General features: G+C 38.8%; 1 protein-coding gene across 4 annotated transcripts in view; it reads right to left on the reverse strand.

Annotated features, from left to right (window-relative positions):
• Positions 1-24,882, reverse strand: part of PLXNA1 (plexin A1) — a 334,967-nt gene that overhangs the window by 104,613 nt on the left and 205,472 nt on the right. For all 4 annotated transcript variants that reach the window (XM_070936901.1, XM_070936902.1, XM_070936904.1 and 1 more), the window contains one exon: positions 15,287-15,487. In XM_070936901.1, coding sequence (XP_070793002.1) covers positions 15,287-15,487 — 201 coding nt within the window. The remainder of the gene's footprint in view (positions 1-15,286; positions 15,488-24,882) is intronic.

Below are 24,882 nucleotides of genomic sequence, written 5' to 3' on the forward strand. Positions count from 1 at the left end.
TCAGCATTTGGAAAAGAAGACAGACAGCATTTTGCAATAGGCTAGTAACAGAGATAAGGTAAAGGTAAAAGTTCCCTCGCACATATGTGCTAGTCGTTCCCGACTCTAGGGCGCGGTGCTCATCTCAGTTTCAAAGCTGAAGAGCCAGCGCTATCCGAAGACATCTCCGTGGTCATGTGGCCGGCATGACTAAACACCAAAGGCAAACAGAAGGCTGTTACCTTCCCACCAAAGGTGGTCCCTATTTTTCTACTTTGCATTTTTTATGTGCTTTCGAACTGTTAGGTTGGCAGAAGCTGGGACAAGTAACAGGAGCTCACCCCGTTTACGCGGCACTAGGGATTCGAATCACTGAACTGCCAACCTTTCGATCGACAAGCTCAGCATCTTAGCCACTGAGCCACCGTGTCCCGGTTAGTAACAGAGATACCTGGTTCCTAATAACTGAGGCCAAATCCAACTGCTTGTTCCTTAGGCACTAAAATAATTCTGTTCAAAGAAAAATAGGAAGCTACCTTATTCCCAGGTCAGAGTATTCCCCCATTTGGCCAGTATGATTTCGTTCTCTCTAGGATCTTTTCACATACTTCATGTTACGTCTAGTGGATCCCTTTATAAATTGGAAATGTCAGAGTTCAGAGCATGTGCTCTGCCAAAAAGTGGTATTCTCCTCCCCACATGGCAGAAAATTACACACCTTTGACAATTTCAGCAATTTAATAAACAGAAAACTAGGAGGCGTTCACATCGCCTTTTATCTAGGCACACCTATGACCTGCACACAAACTAAATGCTTTATTGGCAATCTATCGGCCTCTTCATAATCATTATACAGGATTTCCAGTGGGATATGGTATTTATATATGTAAATATATATTTACATATAGTAAAAATACACAATACCATGAAAGCAAAATTAAACACCATCAAAAAGAAATAAAACATCAACAATGACATTGAAAAGCAACCGAGGAAGTTTAAAGAAGAGGATATAATAACAATTAGGACACAAAGCTACTTTTATCCTCTGACCTAATTGTCTCTATTCCTGATTGAGTAATCAGTTGCCTTCTGCTAGTCTATATTTAATACTCCTTTTTTGAAAAGTCTACACCAAATGTTTCTATATACAACCCAATTGATCAGTCTTTAAAAATAAAAAAAAAAACCATTTGTAGGTGGACAGAAACGTACACAGATGGGTACACAGCATGACAAGCAAACAAGCAGATGGGTGTAGAAGGACACAGAAAAGTATAGATATGGAGACAAAGACAGAGGAATACCTAGAAAGAGAAATATGTGAATCAAAAGATCCATTACAGAAAAACATACCAGAGGGAAGACAAAGAAAACATTCACAGTGAGGATATTCTTAATTTTTTTATTATTATTGTACATTGTTTTTAGAATGTACAAACTGATGTTCCCAAAATTCCAGCATTAAAATATCTCTTCCTTCTAAGAGTATGCAACCTGGCATAAATATTATATACTTTACTCAATAAACTGTTCTTTTTAAGCTGACAAATATCTTTGTAAGAGCATTTTCCACCATCAGCTGGTGTTTAAACAAGTCAAATGATACTTTTTTGCCTTGTATATTCAACCTGGAGTTTATGTGGAGTTATCTGCTTAACATTCCCCTTGATTAAGTTTCATCTTGTTCCACCTAATCAAGCATCAAATAGTTACCAAGTTTTTTGAAAAACAATGGCCAAGTGCCTGGAAGGTTTGAAAACAGGATATAAATGTTATTCACTATAGGATTAACTGACTGAGCATTCAGTCACCAGGAAAAGAAATACATGATTCAATTTACACACCACCTACTGTAAATTCAACGATTTATTCAGCTTTAGTGCATGCATGTGAATCTACCCTTTGTGGTTTGTAAATAATAAGTACAGAGTACTCATACTCAGTAGAGAGTATGAAACAAATTGTAGCTTAAACAAGCTATAGTTTAATGAAATGTGTAAACACAATCTACACATACATTTTAATTCAATACTTTTACCAATGTTAACTGGGATTGGAATTCAGTCGCTATGCATAAAGCACCATGTCACATGACTTTGGTTATCACTGCTAAGCAAATCACCATGGGTCATTGAGTGAGGACCTCATGTGATTGCAACTTCTAACTTCCTGCTGGCTTCTCCACTGATTTTACTTGTGGCAAACTGGCAGGAATTGCAAATTGCAATTGTGACCACAGTAAGCTGCAAAAGCTGGAATTTTGAAGACCAGTTATAGGTACCACTCATTTAGCACTGTCACACATTCAATGCTGAATGAGTGGACATTAAATAAGGACCATTTTTACTTACATATGTATTAAGGGAACTGGTCTTTGACTGCAATAAATTTGAATTGATTGATTGATCCTATTAAGACCTATTGTTTCTGAGCAGCAGAAATGCCTTTAAGACATCTTTGAATTATTTATAGGGGAGTGTCAACTAGGATAGATTAGACTTAAAACATAACCCTTTACCAAAATAAGTTTATCTAATGGGCGATGTGTGATAGGAATGTCTGGTATTTTAATAGACATAATCTTATTTCTACTCAATTCTTTTTATTGCTGCAATAAAAATATAGTTCCTATTAGAATGAGAAACCTAGATTTCTTTATGTTCCTTTCTATAGGTTTGAAGCTGAATGGCAAAGGAAAACAGCTTCTGTGCTGATCTCCTTGATTCATGCAGAACACAATTGCAGTCTACACATCCACCTTGAACACACACACTCACACAAACACCTTCCAACCTCATTTCCCTTGACTGTTTTCTACACAAATAGTACAGCTGCAACTGTGTTCTATTTTCCTATAGTTGATGACCTCAATGCCTTCTTAGCACTATGGGGATGACAGTAATGTGCATTGTGTCTCATTGGAGCTCAACTGCAATTCATCATTATTTTATCTGTTGGAATTTAATTGGATCCTATCAAACTCTCCTGATACTCCCTTTTCACGCTAAACACTGCTGCAGAAAGATAAATGTTGGTGCTGCTTGGAAAGAGAGAGTGAGGGAGGGGTTTTTCTTCCCCTTCACAAATATTTCTAAATTCATAAGATCCAGCCCCATTTCTCCTTCTGTGCCTGAGTAATTAGGGATGCATACACTAAAGGTGTGCAGTGCACATAATAAAGTCTTTTGTGTGATTTATGTACTCCAAGCCCAGTGAAACACACAGACACACACACACAGACACACAGACACACACACACACACAGGGTTTACCATCTGCTTTGTTCCACATCCGTTTTCTCCACGCCTAACATTATTTTTCTCTATCACTGCTTGCAGCTGAGTCTTCCTCTCTTATAAATTCACCTAATTCTATAGCTGCCTATCTTGCAAGTTCAGCATATTTGGTGTGTCAGTATTTTTGCCACTCAATGTGATTTTGTAAACTCAAGTCTAAAATGAAAAGATGCAAGTTTTTAGTTGAAAATGTATTACATCTTTGTGTTACACTTTTATATGCCACATATATTTTATATGCATAGACATTTAGGATACACACAATGGTTAGTTGCTATGTAGACTGCATCTTTGTATTTCCCCATTTAAATTACTTTTACTATGCTTAAAGGCATATAATCTGCACATATTTATTTAAACTATGTGTACTTGGGTGCTTTTTCTACTTTCTTTGTGCAGCTCTAAATGGGGAAGATTTACTCCTTAAATTCATTCTACAAAAATTACATTAACTATCCTGTTTCCCCGAAAATAAGACATTCCCAAATAATAAGCCCAATCGGGCTTTTGAGCGAATGTGCTAAAATAAGCCTCCCCCCAAAAATAAGCCCTCCCCGAAAATATTTAAACACAGAGCTGGAAATCAGGTAAGATGGCAAGAGGAGCCCCATCTTGCTCCACGCGCCCCAAAATAATAAGACCTCCCCGAAAATAAGGCCAAGCACTTATTTTGGGGTTCAAAAAAAATATAAGACAAGGTCTTATTTTCAGGGAAACCCAATATATTAAAAAAGTAATTATAATTTCCGGGATTATAAATACATAATGAATTCTATCTTTCTACTAGGGAAATCAGAATTTGTACTAGATCCTATTTTAGGATGCAGACTCTCTCACCTAAGCACCCTCCAGATAAATTGGACTGCCAAATTCATGATCTCGATTTGGCTCTATTGGTGAGAAAATGTGCTGCGCAAAGTGTTACAAAATGCATAGGATGTGAAGACGCAATCATCTTTGTTGCAGCGGTATTTTTTTAGACTGTTAAAGTATGATTGCTGGTACCTTGTTGTCTTATATGTACAACAAGGTTTAATTTCCAAATCAATATAAAAACCTTTCAAAGCTATAAAGTCATGTAAGGATGGCGGGTCTCATTTCTTAAGGATAAAAACACAAGCATAGTACAGCAGATACTTTTAGTAATTACGACCTTTCCTGGTTCAAAAACTATAGGCAAATCTTTCTGGGGAAATTATGGGCAATGTGAGAGATTAATAATTTAGATTAATTTATTGCTAATCAGAAGATAATTTGACCTACATTATATAATAGCATTATATTCAGTTAAAATTCTGATTTCAAAATCTATTCTAGATACAATTGTAAGGTCTAATGCTCCATAATTACTATCAGAAATAAACTATATTTTGAATTATTCTGAATCTTTTTAACTGTATATCACCCAGAGTCACTCTGTGAATGAGATGAATGGTCTCTAAATTTGACAAATAAATAAATAAATTTATGGGTCTTCTTAGAATAAATAAAGTATTAATTTACAAGAGCCAGTTTGGTCTAGTGGTTAAGAAGTTTCCTAATGAACTATTGAATATTTCCACTGTGAACCTGTCAATCTTTTAAATCCAGAATTGTTGGGAATAACGGACAAGGTTGTCCCAGAAGGGGCACTCTGAGAAATGTTAAAATATCTGCCTAGAGCAGAGGTCCCCAACCTCCGGGTCACAGACCAGTACTGGGCCGGGCCTGTTAGGAATTGGGCTGCGCAAGTGAGCAAAGCTTCAACTCTGCATGCGTAGGATCTGGGTAGTGCACAAAATCACTCCCCCACCCCCCGGGTCACTGGAAAAACTGTTTCCCATGGAAGTACTCTCTTGCCCCCAACAGGTTGAAGACTGCTGGCCTAGAGCAGTAATGGCAAAATAAATAATTAAATACAACTAAAGATAGATTTAAGCCCAGTTTGGCCTTATTCCATAAAGACAGTGAAATACTGATACTAGTTTACTCTTATTGCATCTACTGAATGTTGTCCAAAATGCTGTTTAAGATGACCTGCTCCCTGAAGAGAATTTAGGGATGAGAAAAATTTCCTTCAGGTTACTGTGACCTATTAGCACACATTTTGCAGAGAACATACTTCATATTTACTGGCAGTTAGAAACCTGGTAGACAGAACCCCATGAAATGACTGCAGCAAATTTTGCCAAAATCTTGCTTGTTAATATTGTTTTACATAAATCAGTAAAATTTAAAGGTATGGATGTTTTTCTTACTTAAATAATCAAACTTGGAAATGTTGGATCGCGGGGAGGGGAGGGGAGAGGCAGATTATAGTTTAGTGGTAGAAGGCTTTTTAAGGCTTTCCAAAATGTCAGCAGATTTAGGGCCAGCTGGTTCTCAGGAGAGATGGTATTCCAGACAGCAGGCACTGGAACATTTAATGTAATCAAAAGAGTGATCAGTTTTATTCCCTGCAGTCAAGGTTTCAATGTCTCTTTTCTCTTTTTTCAAACATTAAAATAATAAAATAGAAAATAATAGAGTACAAGACTCATATAACAAGTGGACCAATCGTAACTACCTCAAGAGATTAGACATACACTCCAAAATATGATTGCTCTATTATTGGTACACTAACTATTCCCACAAAAAATATATATATATATATCACTGTCTCTCAAGGAAAACAAATCAGGACTAAAAAAGCACCAGCAGTAAATAAGTGAGTAAAATTACTAGCAATTTGTCCATGATACCAAGACAAGACTAGAAGACTATGGGATAATAAATCTGAACTGAACTGTATGCCAGAAGAATTGTCCAGCTCAAGCAGACCAAAGGGATATATAATCTGCCATCTTGATTCCAAACATCAGCTCGTTCAATGTCTAAAATAGGGCATGAAAGTGACATAGTTCCTCTGCTCCTTTGCACGGCATCATGAATGCACAGCCTTTGAACATGGAATTTTAATTTACAGTGAATGACTGACCACAAGTTGCTCTCTGATGTACACTTTATAAAGACACCTAATCCTTTTTCAAAACCTTTTAAAATTTCAAGTCTCACAATTTTCCTGCCAGCATGGATATGCCTGAAGATTCCAGAAGCTGAAATTCACACAGCTGGAAGTTGCCTAGGTTGGAAACAGACAGAAGGACGGACGAATGGAGCAAAATTAACAGCGACAAATGTCCTCATTCAGATAATGAAATCCACTATGTAGCTCATAAATGATTATTATAACATTGTTGTATGCTTGTTATCTAACATAAACTAGATATGTAAGTGTAAATCAAAGTGTTTTTTTAACCCAAATAACAAAATATCATGCAAAAATATATAATTTTGTATGTAATAAAGCATTTCAATCAAGCTAGATGAAATGGGAAGGGGGACACCAAAAACAGGAAAATAAACATGGAAAATTGGGAGTTTGCCTTTGTATATTAAGACAAAACCTAGGTGCAAACTTTGAAAGCATGAACAAACTCTTGAAACTGAAAGATCTAGAATGACAGCTATTGTCAAAATGGAAATCAAATACTGAATTAAATATGAGTTTAAATGTCAATATCCAAAACTTAAACAAAACCTAGAATACAAGATATGGAATGCAAACCTGGTAAAAAGCTAAGGCAAAAATGATAATGAAATCTAATAAAATATTGCTTCAGATATAATTTCTGATCTCTAGTGGAAAAGACGACAAAAGAAGACAAAAGATAATTGGATTTTTGAACCCTATGCCAAAAACTGAGTTTTCACCCAACTGCACCCATTTATAAAAAAATACTTGAGATTTATGGAGTTAAAATAGTTTTATTTTCATAGTTTTTACAGGGGTTAGAATAATTCCATTTATCCATGTATTCTACTGTGATAGAATGTGCACCTGGAGAAGCAGTGCAGGAGAGTTTTGGCAACACAGAACTTTCCCAGGGAGAGATCTGAATTAAGAGCGGTGTAGTCCTAAACTGGATGGGAAGGGTAGCCACAATTTAGAATCTCTTAGAATAGATCTAGGGCAGGGTGTCAAACTTAAGGCTCCGAGGCCGGATCCCGCCTGCAGGGTGCTTAGATCTGGACTGTGGGGCCACCCTGGAAACAGCAAAGAACCGGCCCGCAGTGCCTCTGCCAGCAAAACTGGAGCTTGGGAAGGCTGTGTGTGGCCCTTGTGAGCTCCATTTTCACTGGCAGAGGGTTGCAGGAGGCTGTTGCAGCCAAAGACAGAGCTTAGGAGCCCATTTTCACTGGCAGAGCTCTTGGGCCGCCACAGGCACCCCGACACTAGTGACGTCGAGCTGGCCACACCCACCTTAGCCACGCCCATCCCAGCCCCCCAAGGTCAAATGCACCCTCAATGAAATCGAGTTTGACACCCCTGATCTAGGGGATTAGAAGATTTTTTTCCATTAGTTGTAAGCAATAAAGGATTCAGGTCAATGGGATTTCACTGGGTTTGGGCCAAACACTCATGGTGATGTCATTTCATAGGAAAATACAAACATCAACTCTTTCTTATAAATAAAACTCAGAGTTTTGGTTTTTTTCATGGCAAATGCAATCCTGAGAATATCCATGACTTTTCCCATGCAAAATTATAAACACATATGCAAATGAAATGAGACATGCTGCCTAGTTTGAAGTAGAAGTGATTACCGGAACAATAATTCTTTCTTAAATGAGCTTTTCTTGGATTCTTTTTTTAAACTCCAGAAACTCTATTCTGCTTTTGAGCCTTTGTTTATCTAGTTCCATTATCAACATTTAGATTAGAACCACATGCTGAGCACAAACAATATCTCCTGGCCTACTTCTCCATAGTAGCATTTCTGTGGTCTTATAATTAATAGGCTGACAGAAATTCCATTGGGTTTTAATGGCCTCCCTTCACACAAAATCTATATATGGTTTAGCCACTAGAGCCGTGATGGCAAACCTGTGGTACGCAGAGCCCTCTCTGCTGGCATGTGTACCGTCGCCCCAGGTCAGGTCTCTATGGCATTTCTTTCATGAGCTTCTGTTTCCCTGCAAACAATGAAACAGAAGCTCATGAAAGAAAAAAGATCTTACCTCTTGCCGCGCTGCTGGTGTTGAGATGCCCCACCTCCTGCCAGCCAGCTGGTCTTTGGGTCTCTGCTGTGCATGCGCGCATGTCCACACATGCTCATGTCCATGCATGAGCACGCATTCACACGCACGGGCACACCTTTCAATTTGGACATGCATGCACGCACAGTTTGGCCACTCAGTGCCTAAAAGGTTCACCATCCCTGCACTAGAAGAATGCAGAACTATGCTTCAGGAAAAAAAAATCCCATGACATTTCCCAAGCACCCTTTTTTGTTAATGAAACAATAACAGCATAGACGGAATTCATGTTCTTCAGTCTTGTGCTTATAGATGAGAATATGCCCTTCCTTCTTTCGGGTTTTGTGTTGCTATAGATACAGACTTCCTTCCCCGTGGGCTGTATTTCAAATACAACCTTCAGGACCCATTAAGCTAACACTTTTGCTACTGTTCAGCCATGCTGTTTATTGTTAAACAGTGTCCTTCAGTATAAAGCAGACCAAATCTCTTTAGAATGAAGGAAGCTCAATTGTGTTCTAAAGTGAAATGGGAAGCTTCAAAGAAAAGATTTGGAAGGAAAGGCCCTGACCCTGAATTCAAGACCCAGCAAAAAATAATAGAACAGAAGATGCTCGATGCTGACGGGTTTCAATCTCTGGTTCACCATTTTGAGAGTTTGATGGAAATGGGGCCAGGGGACACTTCACAAAAGCAGGGATGAGGAAACTATTTGTAATCATAGATTACCTGAAAGCCAGTATCTTGGAGTAAAGAAAGACAGAATGCTGGACTAGCCACATGTTGATGGTCAGATCTGTGTCTGTCTTTTATTTTTCTTGTTAAAAATACAACTAAGAAAGCCCAAATCCTCGAAGGAAGAAAGTGGAAAGGATGCATCAAAACAGCATGAGCAACAGAAAATCGTAAGGATGTCTATTCATACAGAACATTCAGAAACGCTTTTCATGAGACCATATTTATCCAAAAAGAAGGGAGGCAGCACTAAGTTTAAAGCAAGAAAAACAATGTGACTCTTAGTCACTAAGTTGGATTCTTTGATTTTATTTAAAATTATTTGAGAAAAAACAAAATTTTCCTTTCAGTCATATAATCAATACTTTGTATTAACATAAGACACAGACATATGTCTTGTCGGATCCCACAGGCCGATCAATATGTTTTATTAATGTTATTAATTTTTATTTCTGAGAAAATGTTATTGTACTTAGAAATGTATAAAGGTCACATGTCAAATGAATAAGGAAGTATTTAAAAGAAAATGGCAACCAACTCAAACATTTAATGTAATTTATATAATATGTTGGCCTGACTTACTATATACACACAAGAGAGGGGGGTGTGGGAGAGAGGGGAAGAGATTAAAGAATGGAGAGAGATTAAAGAATAGGTAGTTTAAAAATTTATAGTGTAGCGAATGAACTTTTAAAGATATATTTTTTCAGATTTGTTGCAGCTTCAACTCACATAAACTTAACCAGTTGTCTCATCAATTCCCATTGAGATTCATCTGGCATCATTTTTGCCTTCTTAGAATAACGAACCCAACCTTCTAAGACCTTTCACAGGATTTGCTGAATTTGATCTAACTCCATTTCTCAGATACCTAAACTTTTACTCTTGCTGTTTTAATCAAGTTAGTATGCTACATTATTTTATTTGATTAATTTTCAGTGATACGAACATACACGTTTACTAAAAGACTGGCTCTAAACTTAATACAATTATAACTGATAAAAAGTCTAAGCTCAATTTCTAAATTTCCAGTAAAGCGGTGTAACTAAGAGATTTAACTAAATTTCCAGTAAAGCGGTGTAACTAAGAGATTTAACCAACTGATTCAAGTCTCTTGAAACACATCTTCCTTCTAATATGATTTCTCCCAAAGCACATCAAAATTATTCTTCTGAAGCATCCACAATACCTACTAGCAATTTTTTCTCACATCTCCACTTTCCAGTCAACCTGATTTCAAGCTGAATGTGATAAGACTATGTATATGTTTCACTGACAGAACTTGGAGACAGAGCAGTTAACAGGCCTCCTGCTAAGGAAATAGCTATGGTTGACCTCTAAAGAACTATCTCTGAACTAATGATTAGGAAAGTAGCAAAGCTGTATTGTATACAGTGCAACTGTCAGTGACCAAGGAATAATCTGTCCCTCATAAACTAGATGAGTGCTCTCTCTCTCATCCTCTATGTCAGTGTTTCTCAACCTCGCCAAATTTAAGATGGGTGGACTTCAACTTCCAGAATTCCCCAGCCAGCCATGTTGACTGGGGCATTCTGGGCATTGAAGTTCACCCATCTTAAACTTGGCAAGGCTGACAAATACTGCTCTTCATCATCCATCATGAATATTCCCTTAAATCCTAAAACAGTGCACGCTCCATTTTTACTGCCTGCTCTTTTTTGGGTCACAGATTAAGGTTTTCCAAAACATCTAAGATAAATTTCTAAATGTGTATTAATATTACCTATATACATTCTGCCTCAAGGATGAATTATGGAGATGCAAGAATCCACAGCCATGCAATATAAAGCAAAGAGGGGAAAAGAGATAGACACCACTAGAGGTTCTTCACCCACTTCTGATTATATAGGAATTATTTCTCTGAAACTGGAATCTCTGGAATTATTATTTCCAAAATATGTTAACTGATTAAAATCAACCACAGGTAGACCTGGCTTAACAACAAAAATTGGGTCTGGCAAATTCTGTCACTAAGCAATGCCTATCACATAACTGTAACAGACTTACAACTTCATTCTGCCATGGCCATTAAATGAATAACCCAGAGCTATTAAGCAAAACAAGTCATGACCATGACTTGTGTTTTTACCACTGACTTCTTCATTGACCTTGCTCATTGCAAGTCATCTATGAGGCATGTGAATGGCAAACTTCAATCACATGAATAAAAGGATAGAGTAATAGTCATAAGTATGAGGATTAGTTGTAAAGTTATTTTGCTGTTAAAATTAATTATGTGTGTGAGAAGTGTGTATTTTCTTCTTTATAATGGTTTTGATAAAATGAGTTCATTGGTTTATATAGTAAGGTTTATTTATTTGCTGCCCATCTCATGGTACTAGGCCAGAGGTGGGTTCCAACCAGTGTTATCACTGGTTCTCGCTTTGCACGCACGCATAAGCACATTAGATTTCTGCCCAGCTGAAGCGCAGCAATCCACTCTGTCACGCCTATCAGCTGGGCTAAAAAATGACAAATAAAGGTAGGTATAACGTGAGGGTGGGCGGGAGGGCCCAGCTCACAGTCATAGAGAACCAGTTCACTGACGTCACATCATCACCAGTACTGGCTCACCCGAACCAGGCCGAACCGGGAGCAACCCACCACTGTACTAGGCAACTCTTAGCAGCCTAGAGTGGGATAAGAAATATCCAAACGATTATAAATATAAAAACAGATTAAAATTGCAAAAATAATAATAACTTAAAAATATAGGTTGGAGCAGAGAGGCAGGAGTGCCTTCTTTGTTAAGGCACCAAACATCTGCAGCCAACAGCTTGTCGTTTGGGACATTTTAATTTTTTTCAGTGGCTGTCAGAACTTCAAATGGTTGCTAAACAGGGCAGTCATTAAGCAAGAATTACCTTGATTTTGCATGTATTACTTTAATATTACTCTTTTTCACAGAGTACTTGAGGATTATTATGTTGTATTGTTTACAGTTTAGCATCCTTTCTCCTTTATGCTGCTTGCCTATTTTAGCTAGCTTTTCTGGTGTTTGTTACCTCAAAAAGAAAACTTGTCTGCTGTGTCATCTACTGTCCACTCCCTATCATCATGATCTTTAGTGTACATGTACTAATATAGGTTTTCTCAACTGTCATACAAATAACCACCCCCCCCATATGAATTGCAGAATCAATGAATAAATAAATATTTGGTTTGAGGTTATGCATTGCATCCACATGAATGTACACATTCCCAATACTCCCACAAGGTTTCTTGGAAAAGAGAAGAAGCCTTGTTTGTTTCTCTCACAGTAAACATGACTAGTATCCTGCTGTTAACGGCAGCAGAAACAACCAGTATCCAGAGAAATGACTAGCAGGCAGGCAGGAAGAAGTGTCACTGAAAAAGGAAAGAAGGAATACACAAACCCAACAAAATACGATTTTACCTACAAAGAACATTCAATCTAATTTTTGAATACCCATATTTTTCAGACTATAAGACGCACCAGAGTATAAGACACACCAAGATTTCGAAGAGGTAAACAAAGGAAAAAAGTGTTTTCCTTCCCTGGCCCCCAGGAGCACTCTGCAGGCCTCCCAAACCTTCTACACATCCCGTTTTTGTGAAAAACGGGCCTGTTTTTGGCCTCCCAAACCCTCTACAGGCCCTGTTTTTGCAAAAAATGGGCCTGTTTTTGGCAAAAACAGGACGCGCAGGTTGGGGTTTCAGGAAGCCAAAACTGGCTGTATTCGGTGTATAAGACGCACCAACATTTCCACCCTCTTTTAGGGGGGGGGAAGTGCATCTTATACTCCAAAAAGTACGGTAAATCATTTACTGCCTGACCTGACTCATTTGCACACATACAAAAATGTAGCCCTTCTCTGCAACTCTGGTAGGATGGAAGTTCTGGAGGTTTGCAGGCCGTACAAACAGCAACCATGCCAGAGATTCAATAGAAAACATTCTCTTAATAGTTTCCTATCTAGTTTACAAGATTTGGTTGATGCTGTCTAATCACATACATATACATTATGCTTTATAGTTTTTCTAGTTAACATCTGCCCTCTTCGGAAATATACCGTATTTTTTGGACTATAAGACGCTCCAGACCTAGCTTTTGGGGAGGAAAACAAAAAAACATCTGCCTCTGCGTCTGCCTCCCAGCAATTTGCCTCCTTGCAGCAAACAGCCTGGTCAGCTGAGGCTGAGGCCGAAGGGTAGAGGCCAGCAGCTGAGCAAGGCTTTGGCAACATTCGCTCTATAAGACACACAGACATTTCCACCCACTTTTTTGGGTGGGGGGAAGTGTCTTATAGTCCGAAAAATATGGGTAGTTGATTTGAGATACGTTAGCCTTAGCTGTTCAAATACATTCTTGCCTTACTATTACTCTCACCAGGATATTGGCTCACCCCAAAAAAACAACACAGTTTCTCTCCTGCAGATGTTATTTCAATTAAGTGGACAGGGAGGATCTACTCTAGACTGTAACACCTGGAGCGAAAATCCCAGATCTCCAGAATTAGAGTGCCCAAGACAGTTACTGTATACAGCAAGTTCAACCAATACAGATTCCATCCTTATTTTCTGATCTGAATTTCAACTGATTGACAGTGTCTCCATTTAGATTAAGCTTCAATTTGTGTTTCAATCATCTGTTCTATTCTGTCTAATATTATGACAGTAATTTAGAACCTGGAACAGCTTCTTTGGATTTAGTTGGAAAGGAAATAAGACTTGGGGCATCAAATTCCAAAACTCAAGTAAAGTCTGCCAGTAGTTTCATGTATATCGAAACAATCGGAGACAAATTTTTTTGAGCTGAGGGTGGCATTTCATTTTCGAATGACATAACAGAGATGACACTTCTAAACATGGGTCCAGAATAAAATTAAATTTCTTAATGTAACTGAAATTAATCACATCTAATCTGATCTCTCCCCATACAGTATACTTAATCAAGTCTACTTTTCATAATATATTAAAATTATAATTCATCAGCAATTTGGGGATTATACTCAAAATTGTGGAGAGTTGTAGGCTATAAATCTCAGCTATGGGGAAAGAATATAGCGTAAAATAGACAATCACAAGAAGTTCTGTGTTCTGAACTTTCCCCTTCGAGAAGAACTAGAAAAATATAAGGAGCAGGCTATATAAATTTATTCTTAAAGGCTATTTCACCAAACTTTGTTATAATGGAACAGTACACTGGATAGTTCACTGAATGTCTCTATGCAGCCTGAAAAATGAAGAGAAGTAATAGTTTACTTACTGACACCAGTTACACATACAATTCTTTGATGGTCTGATCGGGTGCCTCTAGACTCATCTAGAATTTCCTATCAATATTATTCTATTGTCCTGCCAATTTAACTACACTCCCCTGAGCCAATATGGTCTATTCAGAAGAACAGAGTCTTAAATAAAGGCCTGATGATTAGAAGATAGCCCAGAAAGCTAGCCAAGAAATGGTATGTCTCTACAGATTAGCACATTAAATTTACCGGTCTTTATGATCAGAGGTCCCTTAAGACTATTCATCCAACACTCTGGTACTATGAGGGATGTGGAACTTCTTGAAACAATAACAACACCTGCTGCTGCCTTTGTTATTATTTTTTTCTGTCAAAAGAGCACTCATAGCAATTAAGTAATCTCACGTGAGAATACTAACCTGACCTAATTAAAAACATTTGGTTTCTCATCCAGGAAGTATTTGGGGATAGGACAATATGGACACAAGGGGGAAAATATCTTCTCCTACACACACACCTGTGAATGAATTTATTTTTTATTTAATTTTTAGCCTGCCTTTATTACTTTATAAGTAGCCCAAGGTGGTGAACATACCTAATATTTCCTCTCAACACAAGAACAACACAACAACAAAATGAATGAGACTAGAATGCTAAATCTTAAGAGAAGAACCTGGATGAAGCTCAATAACTACATTTTCCATTAAAAAAAAGGGAAGAAACCAACCCATTAAAAAAAGTCAACATTAATTAGGCAAAATGAGCAAAGAACACAAATACATCCTTCCTGATACTATGTAAGGAACATATGCAGGAACATACAGTCTATAGCTATAATTAATGCATAATTGCAAGACATGAGAAGACTTCAAATATTTTACAGGTTGAGATGGTTACATATTTTTCTACACATCTCAGTCTTCCTCTATAACCAAGGCCAAAATACGTTTTTCAAAAGACAGTTCTGGGCTATGGACTCACCGAGGTATTCTGACACTGGATGCTGGTACTGTTGAAACGCAGGGCAGTGACACGGGAAGGGTTCCCAGGGATATGAAAGATGCATTCGTAATTGCGCTGTCCAGACTGTGGCTGTGGCAGGTTTTTGGCAGTTAAAGTGATAGGCTTCACTACACCAACAGGGATATAGATCTGGGTGCTTGGAAGGATCTGTGGGCAGTCCTGTGAGAGAGAAAGATTTAAAAAACAGGTTTTACATATTTGTTTCATGTCTGATAGCAATGGTGTGAGCATTAACACCAATCTAATTTACAGAACTTGTTTCCCTGAAAATAAGACACAGTCTCATTTTTTTTCCACCAAAAAAAAATGCCAGCAGGGGTGGGTTCCACTTACCTTTACTACCGGTTCGCAGCAGGAACGCATGCGCTTCTGCGCATGTGCAGATCACCGATGATGTCGTGGTGGATGGGCAGAGCCTCCTGCTGGTTTTACTACCGGTTCCATAAAACTGGACAGAACCGGGAGCAACCCACCACTGGGCGCCAGGTCATATTTTGAGGGATGTCTTCCACTTACTCACCTCACTTGTGTGCATCACCCCCGGCCTTCTTTTTGCTGTCAGAGGCCTTCATGGACTTCTGTCGTTGGCAAGGCCGGCAAGGCTTTCCTGAAGGCCTCTGCAACTGATAACAGAGGTCCGGATTGATCTGGACCTCTATTTTTTTTTTATTTTTTTTTTTTTATTTTATTTTGAATTTGTATACCGCCCTTCTCCCTGAGGACTCAGGGCGGTGAACAGCCAAATAAAAACATCAAATACAAATATTAAAATACAGTTAAATATATATATAGATTTGGCCCCATTAATTAAAACGATAAACAAAACAATTAAAAACACTTAAAAAGAATTAGGCCAGCCCGGCTTGTTGGAAAAAGAAGGTTTTAAGGGCTTGGCGGAAGGCACTGAGGTCATGGATTCTCCTTATCTCTGGGGGCAACTGATTCCAGAGGGTAGGTGCCCCCACTATTATCAGCTGCAGAGGCCTTCAGGAAAGCTTTGTCGGCCACAGAAGAAGTGGGGTAGCAAGGCAGGTGTCGGGATGTGTGAGGCCTGGCTGCAACTGTCCGAAGGTAAGTAGTAGGTCAGCTCTACCCACCCCCATCCCCACCCTAGCTTAATTTTTACCCATGCCCCTTGTCCCACCCTATGCACCTCGCAGTGGTGGGGTCTTAATTAGTGCTTATTTTGGGGGTAGGGCTTATATTGGGTGCACGTGTAAAAAACAATTTAGGGCTTATTTTTAGGTTAGGTCTTTTTTGGGGGAAAGCGCAGTTCTAGTTTACTATGGTTAGCTCTGAAATAAAATTACACTTTAATGTGAATATGATAGCATTAACCACTTTAAAAAGGTATGCGTTATAAGTAAACATTCATAAAGGAAAGCTGTATATTCAAATATATATTTGATTATACATGTAATAATGGCAGCAAAAATGGTATTTGCACAAAATTAGAAAGCAGAAAAAATTCCTACAAAGGGAGAGCTAATTAAGAAAATATTAGAATGCGCAGAAATGAGTAGATTAACATTAGCAATTAGAGGGAAGGAAAAATTGGAGTATTACAACATATGGGGGCAATTTTATCAATGGATAGAGACTGAATATAGACAAAAGGCAATGTAAAAATAAGAAATATGGGAAAATATGTTGTAATACATTAAATTTAAATGTAAGAGGAAAGATTAATATGTACTAAGAAAATGATGATAAATGTTGAATATGATGACAAAAAAATTGTACCCAGATGTTACACTGATTGATTAATGATGAATTGTTTGTTTAAAAATAAAAATAAAAAAAATCAGTAAAGGAAAGTTGTTATTCAAATGACATCGTTGGTTAAGGACTGATCTACATTTGGAAATGCTCTCCCTAAAAGCTTCTCCTTGCTTTCACCCTACTTCAACTAATGAGGATTCTCCAGCCTGTTATTTTGGTATTCTACTCTTCCTCACCTGGATGCTCTCAAGATTTGTGGTTTCCAATTCCTGGCATTCATTCTACTAACTCAGCTTCTTCTTCCCTTACTATTTTTGTTCTTTTGTCAAAGCCTTTCAGAATTCTGAATCATGCGCTTTCTTACTGCACTGAAAGTGCAGTAAAGTGATCTGTCTCCAATTACTCCAGTTTATATAACCATTATACCCAGACCACAAAAATGTCTGATTCATAACATTTCTGCTTATAGATAACAAGACCATTTAATGATTCAAAATACAGCTTATAAAATGTTACGGTTGCGCTCATGTTAACCTAAGCCATCATTGTTAGGTACAGTTATTTACAAAATTCTGCTTTGAGTTAGGTTTTACTTCTGTGATATTTACATGTGTCTAGATTAGAAAATCACAAATACTAACACTAACGTTACTGCTCCTCCCATCCCATCAGTGGAAAAAAGTACTAATACTCGGCTTTGCACATTATCATGGAAAGGATATATTAGAAATGGAAGAACATCTTATAGCCTAATAACATTCCTGGGCAGAGCCCTCAATTTGGGGGCAGTAGTAGGGGTTCAAGAAATTTAAGAGCATGTTAACAGCACCCTAAGGATGTCTCTCTTCTACAGATATCCAATCATAAAGCACACATCTGTAGGTTGTTCCTTATCATCCTACAGGTCTCTCAAGATTCAGAAAGCTCTCTAGGCCTGAAAAAAGCACCTTTGGGACAACCATGACTTGGATGATTGAGAATTTCCATAAACATCTCTAGGGCTCAGTTTACCTTATCTATTTCATGGATATATAGGTATACTTCAAAGCCCTGGATGCAGTCACCATTTTATGTTCTTGTATGGGTGCTAAAGGCAATGCCAGAAATAATTAAAAATATAGCTTATAGATCAGATTACGTCTGAGTCTGGAACCTTGCTTTGCCAGACACTGATATCTAGAGATATGCAAAATGGTTTGAACATGAACTTCTTGGAGCACTCTCCTTCTAGTGATTCATGCATGAAGCGAACCACGCATAAATGGTTTCTTTCTAATTCAAAATAATGTACGGTATTTTGTTTCAGACACAACCAACTTGAATTTTTTTGTAGGTGGGAAATGTTTTGAGAGTGAAACCATTCTGGTTTAGTGATGTCATTGGAAGCTGTCTTGCCACTTGCAGTTCAGATGTTGTTTTTTTGGCCAAGAGAGTCCTGGTTGTCAACCCCACTAGGTAGAGCAAGCCAGAAAATCAATAGGAAGCCATACTTTATTGAGATAGGTTATAATAACTGTATCTTACAAACTGTATCTTAATTAGACTGCAGCATTTAATTCCCTCATCCCCTTCCCTCGATCGCCTCTCCTCCTAACATATCAGAAAGCTCTCCATTGCTGAAACACTTCAAACTCTTACAAATTTTATTTAAACCAAACATGGAACACGCAATTTACTTTGAATTATGTTACATCCAACCACTACCAATTCAAAATAATTTCCTTCAGAATAAAATGATTGGTTTGAAAAGTTTTTTTATGTACACCTCTACTAATTTCGGATGATAATGATGCTGTTATTCAAAAGAATTTAAAAAATGAAAACAGGTAGGAGATTTCTGTATAAGCCATAGGGGCATTATGTGGATGTCCAAGAGAATTATTTCTCTTTCTTTCTTGCTTTACTATTCAAAGTGCTTTGTTAAGCAGACGTAATTGTTAGTGGAAATATGGCCCATAACAAATGCTACATAACAGGAATCACAATACACATGTATTTGGAAGTATTGAGTTTTCAGTTCTTCTTGTGTGCCCATTGCAAAGAGAATGAAAAGGTTTGCAACACAATATAGGCTGACAGTTCTGTCACAAAAGCTGCCAGTGAATTCAAAAAAACAGAAGGACCTTGGAGTATCAGACAAGCTGTTTACCATGGTATTTCACTATTCAACTTGCTATGAAAGGAAAGGCCAAGGCAATGTTGACAAGAACACTAGAGAAAATCAATGCAGTACAGTGGAAATAACACTGGAGAAAGCACTTCAAGCCAAGTTTGAATTTATCATCTGCTATGAAGCTCAGAAGATGAACCTGAACCACTCTATTATCGCTATCCTATCTCCTAAGCTAAACACATTTATCAATGTATAACTGTGCCCAAATAAATAAAATGTATCACAGCTTAACCTGATGGCTTGGTTTACACTTACTGAGACTCTAACTGGGATCTCACAATATGTTCAACCTCAAACTATCCAACTTTATTTTAGCCACAAGCTTATGTTGCAGGATCTAATCTGGGTTGATCACTGGAACCAGAGCCTTAATCTTCCAAGCTGTCGTGCTCATGCTGGAGCCCATCCTCAGGGTCATATTCATATTCTAATAGGGAGAAGTTCCCCAAGGATGGGCTCCCACAGGAGTCCAAAAGCTTGGAAGACTAAATCTCTGGAAGATTGACACAGATTGACCTGCAAAACAAATATGATGGAAACCATACATTGAAATTTAAGTTCCTTAAACGTAGGCTGAGATGCAAATATTAAGTATGATAGTAGGTAGCATAACTAAGAAAACTGGCTTTTGCTATTCAAGGATGCATTAATCTTTGCTGTTTCTCCAAGGCTTAACCCAAATTAAGGCAACAAATACCGAATAAATAGCAAGTTTAGGGGTATAATATCTCTATTTACTTAACACTAGTACATGCTCTCTGAAAGCAATAATAAAATCTATAAAGGTGCTTAACTTTATCATTCAGGTGGTTAACAAATGCTAACTCCTCCTTGTTGACCGTTCTCTATGAAAAACAAGCTGCAGAACAACAAGATGGGATGTGGATCCTGACAAACCAAAATATCAATCTTCCTTTTTCTGCCTGTCTGACCTAAAAATACAACCTGACCTAATATTAAAAAAAAGAACCTTCAAAACCCCCAAATCTATTACAAGGTTATTTTTCAGAATATCATCCAGCTCTATCTCTGCAGGACTCAGCGCATCTCCCCATTTCTTTGTGATACCGATCACCGGCAACAAATCACGGCATCTCTGGATGCTCTGGTGGAAATGCTGCAATTACATTTGATGGGAAACAAGATTCATTATTGACTGAGCCAAATGCTCAACTACCGTCTGAGTCAGGGGGGGACTTTCCCAATTACCTTCAACAAGTGGCTGGCAAAGTAGAGGCCAAAAGCTCTTCATACCACTTTTTGCTCTCATAGTACCATCTTTGCTTCCCAAAAGGCTAGCTGCAATACTCAAGAGAAGAGAAGAGAAGAGAATAAAAATAAACTGGACCAGCTAGGAAAACAACCCTGGATCCCAGAAGGCCACCACTTCAGCAACAATATCCTGATGCAATACCCAGATTAGCCAACCAGGGCCTAATGGCAAAGGCATCCCTGCCTTAAATAGCAGAGAGAGAGGAGAATAACATGTTTTCAAGCTAAGTGTAACAGATTTCAAAAACTGGCCTTAGGAGCCTAAAGATATGTATGCTCATTGAGGATTTCCCTAGAGGCAAACTAGGACATGCTTCAGTTTAGCGCAATTCAGGAAGGCCTATTCTATAAAATAGAGCATATAGCAAAGGCAAGAAAGAGGTGTGTCTTTCTATACCAGGAATGACTGCCAAATGCCCAAAGGCCTGGTATTTATTCATTTATTTAGTTTGTCAAACATGTACGAGATAACAGGAATAAGTATAAACATGGATATTATTAATACAGGAAATGGGTACGAATAAATGGAGACAGTAGGACAGGGACAGAGGGCACGCTGGTGTGCTTATGCATGCCCCTACAAACCTCTTAGGAATGGGATGAGGTCAACAGTAGACAGTTTAAGGTTAAAGTTATGGGAGGTTGAGGATGTAACAACAGTCAGGTAGTATATTCCAGGCATTGACCATTCTGTTGCTGAAGTCCTGCTATCTCAAAAACACCTTACAGGAATTCTCACCAATCTATCCCTTGCATCAATGAATTATCAAAGCTACAAAATCAAACAAACTAACTCAGAATAGTTGGCAAATCCCTGCTCCCTCCCTCTAAGCTCCATGAATATTGAGTTTCCTGGTTTCTAAAGTTCAAACAAGTGTTTCTCACTTTTTTCCCCAAAAAGAATTCAACATCCTGTTCCTGCTGTTCCTTCAACACTCCTGAAAAAGGGACAGGTTGAGAAATTCACTGTTAGCTATGAATTTGATTATCACAACTCTTTGATCTTCGATAACCAAATTCGTGGGGCATCCTGGTAAATGAGCCAGAGGTATGTGCTATTATAACAACGCAGAGTCCTTAAAAGTGCTTGTAAAGCAATCTGATACAAAATATGCCTCCTCAGATGCCTAGACAAATACAATGAATAAGCTAGTGTGTTTTTCCATCCTAAAGATATACATTTTAGTGATTTTTTTCAGCCAGAAATGCTCCCATCCTACTATGTTGTATTTGGCATATATAGGAAACAGTGCCTAATTGAACAAAAAAATCTGTCGTACTGAAAAACAGGAAGCACCTGGTACCTATGGATTTTTTTTCTAAAGAGCTTCGTGACTCAGCATTAATGACACTAGAGTGAAAGTTCCTCAGAAGAAATGGCTCTGATGCTCCTCAGGTTTTTTCCCAGCTGTTCCATCTTTTTGAATAGCCAATTCTCAGGATTAATGAGAACATCTCCTTATTCAAACACCACAAGCTTATCAACTGCTTAGCCAACGTATTTTTTCTTGGATAGCAGAGACACTGAATTTTGGACAGCAGTGTGAATGACAATATTGTCATCTACCCATTTAATATAATGTAACCTTCTAAGTCAGAGGTCCCCAATCCCCCCTCCCCCCTGTTCATGGGCCGGCACCTGTACACAGCAATCGAGAAACCAGGCCATGCAAACAAGTGAAGCCCCATCCATGGGATGCAGGCAGCACATGAAACCATGCCCCCTCCAATCCATGGAAAAACCTCTCTCCACAAAACCTGTCCCTGGGGCCCAAAAGGTTGGAGGCCACTGTTCTAAGTCATCCCTGCACAGATACCTTGGCACATCTTTCTGGACCCTTTTCAGTCCGGCTTCAGACCTGGCTACAGCACGGAAACTGCCTTGGTCATGCTGATGGATGATTTCTGGCGAGCCCGAGACAGGGGTCATTCCTCTATCTTGGTACTACTTGACCTCTCAGCGGCTTTTGATACCATCACCCATGGTATCCTTCTGGGACGACTAAGAGAGCTGGGAGTGGGAGGCACCGTATTGTGGTGGTTCACCTCCTATCTCTCTGGTCGACCAGTCAGTGCTGGTAGGAGGACAGAGATCGTCCCCTAGGCCCCTCATCTGTGGGGTGCCTCGGGGCTTGGTCCTTTCTCCCCTCCTATTTAACATCTACATGAAACCACTGGGTGAAATCATCCGACGACACGGGGTGGGATATCAGCAATATGCTGATGATACCCAGCTGTATATCTCCACCCCTCGTCAGTTCAGTGAGGCGGTAGATGTGATGTGCTGGTGCCTGAAGGCTGTGAGGATTTGGATGGGAGTCAACAGCTCAGACTTAACCCAGACAAGACCGAATGGCTCTGGGTATTGCCCCCTAAAGACTATGTTGATTGTCCATCCTTGGTTCTGGGGGGAGAAAAAGTGCCCCCCCCTCAGAATGGGCTCGCAATTTGGGTGTCCTTCTAGACTCACAGCTGAGATTGGAACATCATCTGACAGCTGTAGCTAGGAGGACTTTTGCACAGGTTCGTCTGGTGCACCAACTGGATCAGGAGGCTCTCCTCACAGTCACTCATGCCCTTGTCACCTCACGGTTGCAACGCGCTCTACATGGGGCTACCCTTGAAAAGTGTTCGGAGATTACAGTTGGTCCAGAATGCAGCCGCACGAGTTATAGTGGGTGCACCTAGATACACCCACATTACACCAATTCTCCGCGAGCTGCACTGGCTCCCTATCGGTCTCCGGGCGCAATTCAAGGTGCTGGTTATTACCTTTAAAGCCCTACATGGCTCAGGACCAGGCTATCTTCGAGACTGCCTTCTACCACATAGCTCCAAGCGACCGGTAAGATCCCACAGAGTCGGTCTCCTCCGGGTCCTGTCAGCTAAACAATGTCGGCTGGTGGGCCTGCGGGGAAGGGCCTTCTCTGTGGCTGCTCCAGCTCTCTGAAACCAATTGCCTCCTGAAGTCCAGACCGCCCCCATTCTATTGACCTTCCAGAAAGCGGTGAAGACCTGGCTCTTCCGGCAGGCCTGGGGCCTGCCGTTATAGTGATCTTGCAAGACCCGGCCACAAATTGGAGTGTATGTGTTTTAACGTTTTAATGTTTTAATGTCTTCTTTTAACTTTTGTATGTGATATTGTTGCATTGTTTTATTCTCTGTTGTAAGCCGCCCAAAGTCCCTTGGGAGTTGGGCGGCATAGAAATGTGACAAAATAAATAAATAAATAAATCTTTCTCATTTTGTAAAATATCTCTTTGACTTTGAAAAATCACATCTTGATCTATCTGATAAAGTTGAGATTTACAAAAATAAGAAAGAAAAGTTGAAAGTGAAAGGTCAACTATCCTCTGAGGCAGGGGTCTCCAACCCTGGTCATTTTAAGACTTGTGGACTTCAATTCCCAGAATTCTGTGAGTTGAAATCCACAAGCCTTAAATTGGCCAAGGTTGGAGACCCCTGTTCTGAGTGACAAGATGATAGAAAGGATCAAAATTATTACATAGAAAAAATGCTCAATGCTGACACCTCCATCCATCACAGTAATCTTTCCTATTATATTTAACAAGCTGCTTTTCTCATTTTGTATTTTTTTCATTATTAATATCTACAGAAACTTTTTTTAAAAACCTACCAACTTATCTCCTTAGCTGCTCCCAAACTGTGGAATGTTTTTCTACTGAAAGCTTCAACAGACCTCAAGTGTCTCATAAATTTTTAGAAAAGCTATTATGAACCAATTCAGAATCAATGAAAGTAACTTTTGGGCAGTTTGGGGTGGGGGGTCCAGACAACAGATTTCCTGATATTTTGCCAGCAAAAGTGACTGGCATCGATGGAGGCAAGATGGTCTATGTATCTTAACATATTTATCAAAGACAGCCTGCCTCTGAAGATACCAGTTAAATGCCAGGAAATCTGTTGTCTAGACCACTGTTGATGAACTCTGAACCCCAATACTGCCCAACAGATAGCAGCCATGAAACTCTACACCACTAAAAGTTAACTATTTTATTTTCCTCATTTTTTTTCAAAACTGGAGATGTACATTATTAATTTCAAGTTAATATACCAATAGCTATTTCTGAGGCTACTTGGTTGCTTATTTATTAGAAACAACAAGGGGAAGGGAAAACAGTGAACAAAATTGTTAGGGAATAAACTACAGTAAGCACCTGTCTTCAAAGAATACGTTTCACCAATTTCATCTCCCTCCCATTCCACCTGCTTTCAATTTTATCAAATCATGTTTTGATTAGATAAGAAAATTAGGAGATTGTTTTGTTTCACTATCCAAATTGCATCCTGTTGTCATTCAAAGGTTTTGAATTAAAAATAATAATTAGGCTGTCTAGGTGTTAAGCGGGAAGTTGTGTTCTGGCTA

Source organism: Pituophis catenifer, unplaced genomic scaffold (assembly GCF_029215685.1).
Source record: "Pituophis catenifer annectens isolate HBS135680 unplaced genomic scaffold, rPitCat1.0.hap2 SCAF_2, whole genome shotgun sequence".
Lineage (NCBI taxonomy): Eukaryota > Metazoa > Chordata > Lepidosauria > Squamata > Colubridae > Pituophis > Pituophis catenifer.